This window comes from Archocentrus centrarchus, chromosome 24, assembly GCF_007364275.1.
Source record: "Archocentrus centrarchus isolate MPI-CPG fArcCen1 chromosome 24, fArcCen1, whole genome shotgun sequence".
NCBI classification, from domain to species: domain Eukaryota; kingdom Metazoa; phylum Chordata; class Actinopteri; order Cichliformes; family Cichlidae; genus Archocentrus; species Archocentrus centrarchus.
Window position 1 is genome coordinate 26,574,364 of NC_044369.1, and position 12,679 is coordinate 26,587,042.

The 12,679-nt window shown below is 39.4% G+C and overlaps 1 protein-coding gene across 1 annotated transcript; it reads right to left on the minus strand.

Annotated features, from left to right (window-relative positions):
* Window positions 1-1,079: 1,079 nt before the first annotated feature.
* On the minus strand, window positions 1,080-8,322 carry LOC115774660 (adhesion G protein-coupled receptor F5-like). The gene is made up of 7 exons (XM_030722017.1): window positions 8,212-8,322; window positions 3,205-3,381; window positions 3,008-3,121; window positions 2,190-2,728; window positions 1,863-2,149; window positions 1,273-1,332; window positions 1,080-1,159 (listed from the first exon to the last, which is right to left on the minus strand). The coding sequence occupies exons 1-7, from the start codon at window positions 8,320-8,322 to the stop codon at window positions 1,080-1,082; spliced, it is 1,368 nt and encodes a 455-aa protein (XP_030577877.1).
* Window positions 8,323-12,679: the final 4,357 nt, after the last annotated feature.

The following is a 12,679-nucleotide window of genomic DNA, read 5'->3' on the forward strand; positions in this document are numbered from 1 at the left end:
TATACTCCAAAACAAAATTCAAACATGTTACAATTTACATAAAAATACACCACATGTATTAATTGCATGAAACTTATGCAATAATTTATAGTTATAAATGACAAGCTCACCATTTAGTTTATCCTTACACAGCCAGTGACTATGATATGAATGTGTTTCTGTATGTCAGTGATCTGGCTCATGAAGAAATAAAAATAAGTAATAATAATAGTAAAATGAACAAAATCATTAAAGGTTTCAACATTAAGAGTTCAGATCTAGCTAAAGGGGTCAATGACATTACTTTTGCTTAGTTTATGAAACATAGGCTGCTCTACAGAATATCAAATTTGCATGAACAATTCATTCATTATTCAATTAATCAACAGTTCTTCATGAGGTTTAGGATCAGCAAAATGGTAAGATCTCTTAGGATTAAAGCAGAAGTGGATTTCCTTTTACAACTAAATGAAAGCAGACAATCCATAAAAAGTGGGTAACACCTGGAAGTCAGTTTGGTATTTAGACTTAGACTATTGTGACTAATATACTTAGATATTAAATATTTTCAGAGAAAGATGCAGTACATTATTCTGCTCATCTTTACATATAATCAGTACTGTAGGATAAATTACAATACAGGAAAAATATTTAAAAAACAAAAAATACTACAATACAATGAAAACTATACATCCAGCAGGTACTATGAGATAGAAAAATATTTTTATGATGACATTATTATTGTGTTATGGGATTCAAAATGATATTTAAGATATAGCCATGACTTTCCAGCCATGACTGGTTGTCTGAATGATCAGAGTTCTCTGCACAGATTATGTGTTGCTAGAAGAATCGCTCGATGAATTTGATGATATGTTGTAGACATCTAAAAAATAACAGCAAAAGAGCAGCACGAGTTAGTCTGCGGCAAAATAATACAACAGCAGTACCAGTACAGTACAGTGTGGCAATCCATTCAGTAATTAATTTGACTCATATGTTGGACTGTCTGACCAAGTGATATGTAAGCTACTAACACACCTAATAACACAATAGCTTACATTTTTGACAGAAGCTATCTCTTAATTTATTTCTTAGTTTTAACTGTTGGTATACCTCTTCCTCGTCTCCAGTTCCTCAAAAGTGCAAATACACTTGATGAGTTTCCAGCAGTGGTGCTCTGAAACAGAAAAAAAATATCCAAACAATAATTGAAAATGAACAAATGAGATGTTATCCACAAAAAGAAAAGAAAGAATAAACATGAAACATATAACAGAGAAATGATCTTACCCTTGACCCACTTCTGGTGCTTCGGGAGGTTTGTGACCAGGCTGCCATTTCTGACCGCACCTGAAAAATGGATTCTTAAAAGTTAGAACACTGCAATAAACGTCAAACAAATTTGTTGTCAAATTAAGTCTTTTTTTATACTGTTCAGCCAAACACTAAATCCAGGCCGTCTTGTTTTTAGACCTGTGGAAATGTGTGGAATATGAGCACATACACATAACTGTATTTACTGTTAGAGATGTGAGTTCTGCTTTAAAGCTGACTTTTTTTCTTCAGCTGATTTGACTTAGAATTGAATACACACATACCTTTTTGTCCAACAGTGTTCCAAACACCAAAATAAAGAAACCCTTTTAAAAGACAGACAAAATGACTGATTTATAGTTATAAATGACAAGCTCACCATTTAGACTCAACCCAACACTGTGCAAGTACTATTTTAGTATAAAGATAATTAAAACAATGAATTTGTACCTGCAGTGAATTGAAGAATGCAAATGCAATATGGATTCCTTCATTCTCTGGATTAGCCAGGATTCCAACTCCCAAACCCCAAGTTATTCCAAAAAATGGTGTGAGCACTGCCAAACTCTTGGCAATAACTTTCAGAACGTGCCTCTCATCTGCTTGTGCAGCATTCGCCCCGACCCTTCTTCTAACAATTTTGTACACCATTACAACCAGGATAATGAGGTTTATGACCACTATTAAAAGTGCAGGAATCACAAATGCCAGTAGAGCCTTGGACTTTTCCCAGTTGAGCCAGCAGATTGTATTTTCTCGGATATATCCATTGGCAGGTGCAGTTGCAGCAATAGTTATTGTTGCAATGATGAGAGGAGCCCCGTAGCCTAGAATGAATCCAATGGCCAGCATAGATGCTTTAGACAAACCTCCACCAAAGACATTAGTTTGTGCGGTAGAGCAGCAGCAGAGCTGAGGCCAACATCCAGAAGAACAGGGCTAGGTAGAAAAAGTGGATAAAAAAGGTAGCTGCAGTGCATGCTGGGGGGTTTTTCACATCTGCATCTGAAATGGCCGCTCCAATTATAAACCAGATGTTTGCAATCAGGAGAGACACGGCAATGTTGACAATGGAAACATGACGCAAGTAAGAAGTTTCATTCCTTCTGATTTTTCTCCATATGAGGGCTTCAATGATGAGACATATGACCAAAGAACCCATGGACAGACCAACTCCAATGTAGGTTATAATGTCCAGATAAAGTTTCTTTGGACTGTTTGGTGACATGAGGATAGAGAATGAGGTCAGGTGGTTGCAGCTGCAGGTCACAGTTCCTGTTTCATTTATGTTTAACACGACCTCACAGCCCTCATTGTCCCATCCTCCAAGACCATCAAAGAGGCTGAAGTTCCAGAAGACACATTCAGGGTTCCCCAGTGTAGAGATAAAAATATCAAATGTGAGAGAGATATTATTGATATCACCACTGGACTGAACAAGTGCAACCCTGCCATTTATAAAATTGAGTGATGAAATGTCTTGACCTCTTGCAGGGAGGACATTATCCAATGTGTCAAATATTATTGTAGTGATTGTTTTATTTTCTCCACCAGCTTCTATTTCTATTGCCACCGAAGAATTAAATACAGCATCAAAAGTGTTTGTGAAGGTAGTTTTGTTTAACAGAATAGATGCTGTGTTAATATTAAACGTGCCATTGACAAGATGATTTGTTACTGTCTCAAGAGACCGCAAGAATGATGAACTGACACTTTCAGGTTCTGAGTTGTTATGTGAGATGTTTTTGGCATCATCGATGTTCAGACGGTTCCATGAATCCTTTGTTTTATTGGAGCTAAGGATCCCTGCAGTAATCAGGACATTCTAAAGTAAAGAAAAATAGGATATTAAATACAAAACATTTAACATTTAGAATGTGAAAACCTCAGTAAAATAAATCAACATACCTTCATTGAAACACTGCTAATTGAGATATCTAATGACGATGATATGTTGGCTACATTGGTGAGTATTTTGACAATGGCCTTAATGTTGTTAGGAGATCCAGCCACTTGATTACTGAAGGTGATGGTGATGTTTGTGAGCTGTTTCAAAAATTCTGGCAGTGTTGTTTCAGTCAAGAACTGTGAGATTGAGGAGAGAAAAGAATAGCATCACATGCTCCATTTAGTATAATCTTTTCCTTTAATGTGTCCACAATTACAAACAGAAGAGTTGGTCAGAAGTTTTTGAATTTGGTGCTTGAAGTATGGTGTTAAATGTGTACTATAAATAAATACTTCCTTTGTGGTTATTCATTGAACAAGTTCTATTTTTGTTTCAGGGTGTTGTCAGGGTTCTGAGGAAAGTTTGTTGTAGTTACAGTTTGTCCACTAGTTTAAGCACAAATGGTGCATGTGGTTTAAAATCTGCATCACACAAGGGGGTGCTGATGCATCTTTCTCATTCCCTTTTTAAGGATAACACACTGTCACTGGACCAAAGACCACCTGCATCAATAGTACAGAGATCCATTCCTAGGGATAATTCACAATTATCAACATTTTACAAAGCGTACTCTTTTATAGACCTGCCCCTCCTCCCAAAGTGTACAAAGAAAATGATCTTTTTTCATGACATTTAATTTCATCTGGTTCTTTATTATTGAAATGTAATAGGAAGTATTAAAAAACCACAGAACCCCACAAAGGACATGAGAGAAAAAATGTGGGAGGAAAAAAAAAAAGAGTTGTACTTTTTAAACTTTTCAATTTTAGGCCATGCACTTCCGTGTTAATAGCGATACAGCAGCATCTGTCAGGATGTTGAAAGGATTGGCGAGAGATTGCCAGCAAGTCGCATTTAATTTATAATTCAGCAGTTCCTGTTGGCTGTAACCAAAACTGTACAGGCATGAAGGAATGAACCTGACTGACTCTCTCGCTCTCACACCATCACTGCTTAACTCGATCGCCACAAACACAAACAGCACTGCTCCGTCCCCTTCTCCTCTCAGCCACTCAGCTCACAAACAACAACAGCAATGGAGGACACACACCCTCAAGCTGTGTGTGTGTGTGTGTGTGTGTGTGTGTGTGTGTGTGTGTGTGTGTGTGTGTGTGTGTGTGTGTGTGTGTGTGTGTGTGTGTGCATCACTCTCTTTGTTTTCCCCTGTTTTTTTTCTCCCATGTCCCTTGCAAGGTTCTGTAAAAACACATCCTGGTGTTGAAAAATTCAGTAAATCTTGGTATCAAATATACACTTTCCCATCTATTAAAAAGTTGTATTGTTACACTAATAAAAATCCATCCATCCATTCTCTTCCACTTATCCTTTTTTAGGGTCACATGAGTGCTGGAGCCTATTAACCCTGTAATTAACAGATATACCTATATATTAGACTTAATAGGGTGCAGTAAACTGATTTGAATTTTAATGTGAATGTGGACTGCACTGCATTATGCAAAATGTACATGCCGCCACACTGTACATAGCGGCAGTCGCGTGATTTGTCATCTGAATAGCCGGTCTTGTGCCAAAAAGTGATTTCCCATATTTGCCCAAAAAATTATTGCTGGTATTTATATTGCTGTAAATGACTTGTTGACCTATAATCTGTCAAGAATATCTCAAACATCATCTCTTATGAATGATATCAATTCATTTTGAGTCATAAAGAACATTTCTGTCACATGGTAGAAGCTGCAGTCAGTTGTTGGCAAAGTGACTTTCATATTGTAGCGATTCTGTTAAAGTTAGATGGTTCTGTGCAGATGTTCTGTGATTTCCCACCATTTTGTTGGTACTTGAATGTGTGTGTGCACACGAGAGGTAGGGAGAGCGAGAGCTGGAGTCCTGTTTTGTTGTTGTTCTTGGCGTGGTTGCGGCCAACAGCAACCATTTAATTGTTATTAGAAGGGCAACCTTTGCTGGCAATCTCTCACCATCTTCTTCAATATCTTAACACAGTGTTTTTCAACCTTTTTTGAACCAAGGTACATTTTTTTCGAGGCACACCACCAGCCAAAAATGTTTTAAAATGATACTCTGTAGCCTATATTAACAATATGTATATCAAAGTGTCTTGAATAGGAATCAAATAAACACAAAAAAGAACCTTATCATATAATATATATCTTCTTTCAAATAAAAAGTGCACTTAACATGTCCACTTCAAAAACACAGCTTGAACATAACAAATGCCACAACAATGTGGTCTTATAGTAGAAAACTTCAGTGTTTTCCAAACTCTAATTCGGTCCAAAAGCATTCTGTTACCAGGAATAACACAACACAACAATACATGAGATAGAGGCAAGCTCACAGCTAATGCCAGTTTAATATCATCATCATACATAAGTCCCCGTACAATATTTTAATGGATGAAGGTTATCAACCCTATACCACCGAACATGTCATAATCAGCTCAGTGTACTTCAAAAGTGCCGCCGTTCGCGGAATTACGGCAACAATTTGTGTGCAGTTTCTCAGCTTTCAGAAACCGTTTGAATTTTTCCGATAGGTCGCGTTATTACGGTAACTCAAAGTTCCTTTGATCAGCCGCCTCAGGCTCTGTGCTAACCAGCTGTTCGGCTGGTAGCTGCGATCGCCCGGCAGTATGTATGCTGTGTATGCGTTTCAGATGGCTCTCATGTTGCAAAACTACCGCTGCAAACTGTAGTCTGGGCATTCAACCTGTGCTTTGAACTGCTAAGAACTGTATGCTATCCCGTTTTCCGTGTTGCCGATTGATCAGTGATCAGCGGATAAAACATCAGTCAGCACTTTTTACAGTGACATTTAAGCTGCCTGGCTCCCCAAAAATGACCAAACGAAAAGTGAAAAACAGGGATTTTCCAAACAGGTGGGAGGCAAAAGATCTGAACGCTGACACTGAAGGTAAACCATCTGTCTCTTTTCCTCACTTGCGCTGCGGGGAAAAGAGCAGATTGGTGGGACAGATAGGGGAGAAGATGAAGAGGGAGACCTGCACAGGTGAGCTGACAGTGCATCACTGCGTCACACAGCAGGAAACGCTGCGCAGCAAAGTCCTGAAGACACAGCGCGCCATAAACAGCGAAACACAGACAGGGAACTTTATAAGAGGTAAAGGTTTAAATCACACCCCTCTTTTCTGGAGTAAATAGCTTCTGAATTTGGTGACGTGCCTTATTACACAGGTGCGATGAGCTGCCTGAGGAAATCTGTCAGTTCATAGAAAGTGAAGGAAACGGCACCAAACAATCGCACAAACCAGACTACAGTAGTGTGATTACCACCAGATTGTTCTGGTGGCTTCAGCTGATGTAAGGAAAAAATAACAGCTGACATTCTCTGCACAGACAATGGAGGCGTGGAAAAAACTTGTCAGCGATGATCCACTCGTGTTAAATCATGCCTGAAATTTTCATTTGATCTTCGTTTTTCTTCTTACTTCTCCTCATTCATGCTGGATGTCATTTCGATTTCTGTAGCCGCGAAATCAAGTGCACATGACCTTAGGGACCTCAAATGTGCACATTGTGAACTTTCCCTGCGCTGTGGTAGATTGTAAACTGCAGTGAAATAATACAGGAGCAAGCAGCGATAAAAGCAGTGATCTAGCCGGTGCGAAGTCCGCGGGGCGGGCTCCTGTTTGCCAAATGCAGAGACAGCAGAGCTCCGAAAGTGAAGCGGTGAAATCCTCTGCCCGACTAGAGGACGTCTCAGACCGGCGCGGCGCCTTGTGATCAACCGCTAGCTAGAACACTGCACACGCACACACACACACACACACAACGCACCATCAGCAGCCTCTCATTACTGTGTTCATGTGTGCAGATCACTTATTCATGGACTTATAAAATACAAGACTTCTATGACATAACTTAAACGGGAACAGGAGGAGGGGAGGTGCGGGAGTGCAAGGGCGCCTAATCAGCGCTGGGCCTCTGTTATTGATCATGTCATATGCACAGCTGTTAAATGCAGAAAATGCAACTACAGAAATATTTTCCCACATCGTTTTGGCGCCCCCCTCTTGTGCGGCGCCCCTATGCATTGCATATGGTGCATACCCCCTTTATGCGCCACTGGCTCTCACGCCTCTGCTAGTGACGATACTCCCTGGCCAATCAGTGGCATGCTGTATTCCGCATCATATTTTTGTATCGCCTTGGATCGCTTAGAACCTCGGGTGAGTGAGTACGGAAAAAGGACCGGCAAAGTGATTCTAATGGAGATGCCGTCAAATCGCGACGAGTCGAGTCGACCCGCGGCGAGTCGTTCTGAATGGAAACACGGCTTAATTCTCATCTCTGTGTACAATGCAATTCGCTACCTGCTGCAATCTAGTCTAGTGATATGGAAGAGTAATACATGATTATGCTCCAGTCACTACTACAGCACAGACACTCGTGGCATATTATGTGAAACTGGATAATTTCCCACGGCACACCTGACGATCTCCCATGGCACACTAGTGTGCCGCGGCACACTGGTTGAAAAAGACTGCCTTAACAGACGCTATTGATGAGGGTAAGAACAAGCCATTTCTTCATTTTATATATAAGCCCTTCATAAATCCTGTGCACCACAGTCTATTTACCGATATAAGCAAAGATAAAACATTAAAAAAAAAAAAAGAAAATCTCTTTTTGACACAACACTGCACACCTGAAAGCTCCGCTGTCGCCATGTTTTGTGTACATACAGCACTTGTATTGCATCCTTATGTGCACTATGGCATACCCAGACCTCTCTTCGGCACCCACACAGCTGTAATTTACTTAAGGAAATTACAGAAAGCTGCTTCAGAGAATTCAGACTGTGTTCAAGAATAAAGGTGGTCATCACATCTTTACTCTTTCAAGCTCTGTTTTAACTTAGGTGGGCAAATCACTCAGTACTAAATAGGGAGGAATCATCTCTGATCTCCTAGTTTCTTAAAGGTACCCAGTAACTTACAGCGTGGACCTTCAGTTTCCCCATGGAACCTCATGGTTGTTGATGCTCTTCAGCATCCCCCCTTTGATCCCCTCAAGGATGCTGATGAAATTGCTTTCCCTCAAAACAGCTTTCTTGCCAGGAACATCTGCCAGGAGCATTAGCGTACTCCATGCTCTTGTCAGTTCACAGGGACTGCTTCTGGTTCTGCTGAATCATCACGGGTTGTCCTTCACCTAACTCTACATTTCTGCCAAAGGTACTATGCAAGTTCCACTTGTCCCAGTCTGTCAAGCTATGGTCACTTGCCACAAGTGGCTTAGACCAGGAGTAGCTCCACGCCAGGCTGCTGTGTGCCCTGGCCGGGTCTTGTGAGGCACACTCAAACTTTAGGAAACAGAACTGCTTTTTGTCTGCTTAACCCTGGTGTCCTTGGCAGACCCTTGTCAAAGCCCAGGCTGAATGGCCTCTATGACCATTGGGTTGTAGAGGCCATTCGCAGATAAACCAGAGTATTGGTTACAATCAAACTATCAGGGACTTCACACAGCACGGCTGCTTTATGGATAATCTGTGGGGGCTTGGCCTTGCAAGCTGCAAGACCTTATAGCAGTATCCACATGTCTGACTAATAGGGTGTGCAAAATCCATCTGGAAGAAGATATCACACATTCTGATGGCCTATGGAGTGTTTTTTCTTCTGCAGTGCCATCCTGCATTCTTTCCTCACTGAAAGGCACAATGGATATCTTACTGTTCTTTTAAGCTACCAACAATTTCATTAATACAAATAACAGAACAAGACAAGCTCTATTTTACCTTTTCTGATATATAATTTTGAAGAGCTAGGTCACCTGAGACTGGTCAAGCAGATCCTTAATGGGTCGCAGTATGCAGGTGTTTTGTTCATTCTCATATTGACCAGTGCTGCACAATGCGGTCTGCTGTCCATCCTCATTCACTTTACAAGGCGCTATGGCCATGAAGCTATTGGGTGTCTCACCAAATATTGTATTATTACATGTGTTACTCACTAGTAAAACAAACAAAAACAAAAAAGAGAGAGAAAAGGCTTCATAAAAACACATATTTTTTAACATTAATTTTATTAAATGCTTTGTAATGTTTGGCTTTATACTCACATTCTTTCAATATTATCAGTGTTATTGTTGCACTGAAATCAGGATAGCTGGTTGATTGACAGATAATTGTCCTGTTTCTACAGGCAGCGTCATTTGTTATATGTATACGAAATTTTGTTGTTGACCTATGTATAAACAACAGCGATAAGAAAAAAAAGATTATTTTTTTTATTCAATTATTGCCTAATCGCTGATTTTGTTGTTCATTTTGTTTCAGGGTACCTTTAACAATCTGTGTCCTTAAAATTAATAGTGTAGTTGTTGTTGACAGAGCAAGTCAGTATCTGAGTTTCACCACACTTAGAATTTTTGAATTGGTTCCACTCTGATGACGGTTTCTCATTGAGTGTTAGATTCCGTTGGATCTTTGTCGATAAAATGAATCATCCTTTTTCCTTTTGAGCCTGCATTCATATTCTCCTGAATTAAATCAGTCATTATCAACATATTTAAAACCAGTGTCGCCAAACAAAACTAAAGAGTATATGGATCTCTTTCTGTTGTGAAAGACCTATGCAAAGGTAATGGTTACCAATTTAAATACATAGAATCGTTTCATGTTATACTACACCAACATAGGTTACTCTATTGTTCTCTTAGCACAAAAGTCAGGACATTTCTGTGTGGTTGATCATTTCTTTGTTGTAACAGTGCTTCTGTCATGGTCCTGGGCTTTGGCCCAGGGTTTAAGGCTGTTTAATTCTGTTTTGGTAACATCTGAGTGATTCTTAGTTTATTGAATCTGTTTGGAGTTTTGCATCATTGCAGCATTATTTTCACATTGGTTTCTTATGTTTACATTCTCTAGGCTTTTTTGTTGTAAGAGTTCTTGTTATAGGTGTGTGTATTTTGTTCTTGCTTCAGCATGCCTGCCTCCCTGTGTATCAACTGTCTGTCACAGTTAGTCATTTTCTGTTTTACTCTGCGAGACCATTATCCCTGTGCATTGTGTTAGGTTTGCTTCCCCTCTGTGTCATTAGTTTGATGAGGTTCATCTGTTGATTCCCCAGCTTTGTTGTTTTTCTGCATTTAGTCCCCTGTTTATTTAAGCCCTCAGTTTCCTTCAGTTCCTTGTTGAGTCACCCCTCTTAGTAATGTGTTTCTTTCTTCTAGGTTACCCAGTATTTAGGATTATTTGCTCCTGCAAAGTTGCCTTTTCCTTCTTTTTTGTATTCTGCAAGAGAGCCCAGCAATAAATGCTGCTTTTTGGAGTTCATGTGTGTCTCATGTGGAAATAAAGATGCTTTCCAACAGTGTAAGATTTATCACCAAGACACATTGTTACAACAAAGAAATAATTGACAAAAAACTAATTTCCTTAATTTTTGTCCTAAGTTAATATATTTGTTTTAATTTGATCACACAATTGCATCACAGTCATAGTCATTTGTGCTCAATTGATCAATGAAAAGTGCTGACTTTGTCCGGTAGGGTATCTATTTGCCTTTGAGCAATCAGAATGTTGCCGTTGCTAGAGGAGTAAAAGGAAATACTAAGACTGCGCTAACTGAATGCACCACAGGCACAGTACATGTTTCTTACCTTTGTCGGCAGTAATAAAAGTTGACACAGTTAAGACTGAGTTAGTTTGATTATTTGAAATGCTGTGTACTCCATCTTCAAATATGGGACTGCCGTCACGGCTCCAAGTTGCGTTCCAGTCAGTACCAAAGAGATCCATTGGTGGAGGGCCGCATGTTATATTCACTCCATCCCCAAAAATTCCTTGGCTTCCTTCAAACGTCAGGAATTTGGAGTCTTTAAAAATGGGCATAAATATCAGAGAATTATTACCAATTATCAGGTTTCTGCTATGCAATAATATTTAATAAAATCAAAGATGTAGAAGAGTGCTTACCATCTGATATCATAGTGTACACTTTTGCCAGCTGGTCAAAAATGTCAGTGTTTAGTGCTTGAATTACTCCCTCTTGTTGTAAAGAAGAAGCAGTGACGTTGTACTCAGCAATGGTGCTTCCCCGTCTACAATATAGAATTGAAACAGCCATCAGAAGATGGGTGCACTATGGCCATTAAGAGATCACTGTGTGAATAAAATGCTCAACTGGTACAAAGGGGCCCAAAGTATGCCAGAACAGGCAACATTTTTCCAATGGTCTGTTATCCAGTTGACAGCCTGTGCAAACTGTAGCCTCGGTTTCCTGTTAGCTGGCAGGAGTAGCATTGAATGTGGTCTTCTGCTGCCATAGCACATTTGCTTTAAGGTTTGATGTGTTGTACGTTCAGAGATGCCTTTCTGCACACCTTGATTGCAACAAGTGGTTCTTTCAGTTACTCTTTCCTTCCTATCAGCTTAAAGCAGTCTGTTCATTCTCCTCTGAACTGTAACATTAACAAGCATAGGGGTAGGAATAAGTTCACTATTGGGGGGGGGCATATCGGAAACCTGACAGATCCGTAAATACTCTGAGCAAAGCATAAAAATATGCTATTTGATCGTTTACTTTATTCTTTTTCAAATGTTTCTTGGAAAAACAGTGTTGTGCACACCTATGTTATTGTATGTATAATTTACATATGTATATGTAAGACGTGGGCAAACCACCAAACAAAATGGCTTGAGTCTTTAATCAAGCAGAATGAATAAAACCTCCTGAATGGCATGGTCAAACACATAAAAAGACTATTAAAATAGGCTAAGCAGGAGGAAATAAAATGGTCTCAACTTAAAGATGTTCCTTCAAAACATCTGAAGAACTGATACTGATCACGTGTCTATCGTGATATATATTGTTACTGATTTATTGCCCAGCCCTAAGATGAATACATTATATCTCATACGCTGTCAACTCTGTTTACAGCATCACCGGACCTTTACAGTAAAGGTTTTCACTCATTTATTTTAAGACCTCACCCTCTCCTTTTCCTGTCTCCTTTGTGCTGCATTGCTGCTCCGAAACTTACAAAATGGTTTCAGAGATGAGGCACAGCTCCTGAGCCTAAAGGTGGCTCATTTTATACTAAACAAGAAAGAAAAAAATTCCTCTTATTGGTGACTATGTAGCAGCATTTCACCATAAAAATGTACAGAACTCTAGTGGGGTGTTGTACTGCACCTGGAAACCTAAACTTAACCTAACCCATACTCCTAGAAGTACTGTGGAAATAATGAAAACATCATTGAAAATTTATCTTAAAAAAAAAATAAAATCAACCTGACATCACTTCTCACCTGTTCTTTCTGGATTTATTATAATTAATATGGTTTTTAAAGCTGACCTCACACCCTGAAGCTCCACCTGGCTCTTCTATCTCTTCTGCGAACCAGTTCTTCTCATGATAAAATTGTTTACTTTTACATTTAAAAATTAATAACAGGCTAATACATATTTCATTAAACAAATTTAAGATCTCG

Excerpts from the sequence above, each read along its gene's own strand:
- LOC115774660 (XM_030722017.1), bottom strand. The coding sequence starts at position 8,322 with ATGCTCCTGGCAGATGTTCCTGGCAAGAAAGCTGTTTTGAGGGAAAGC. Across the intron at positions 2,150-2,189 it reads GCTCTGCTGCTGCTCTACCG|TATGCTGGCCATTGGATTCA; the intron begins CACAAACTAATG and ends GTCTAAAGCATC. Across the intron at positions 1,160-1,272 it reads GCACCAGAAGTGGGTCAAGG|AGCACCACTGCTGGAAACTC; the intron begins GTAAGATCATTT and ends TTTCTGTTTCAG.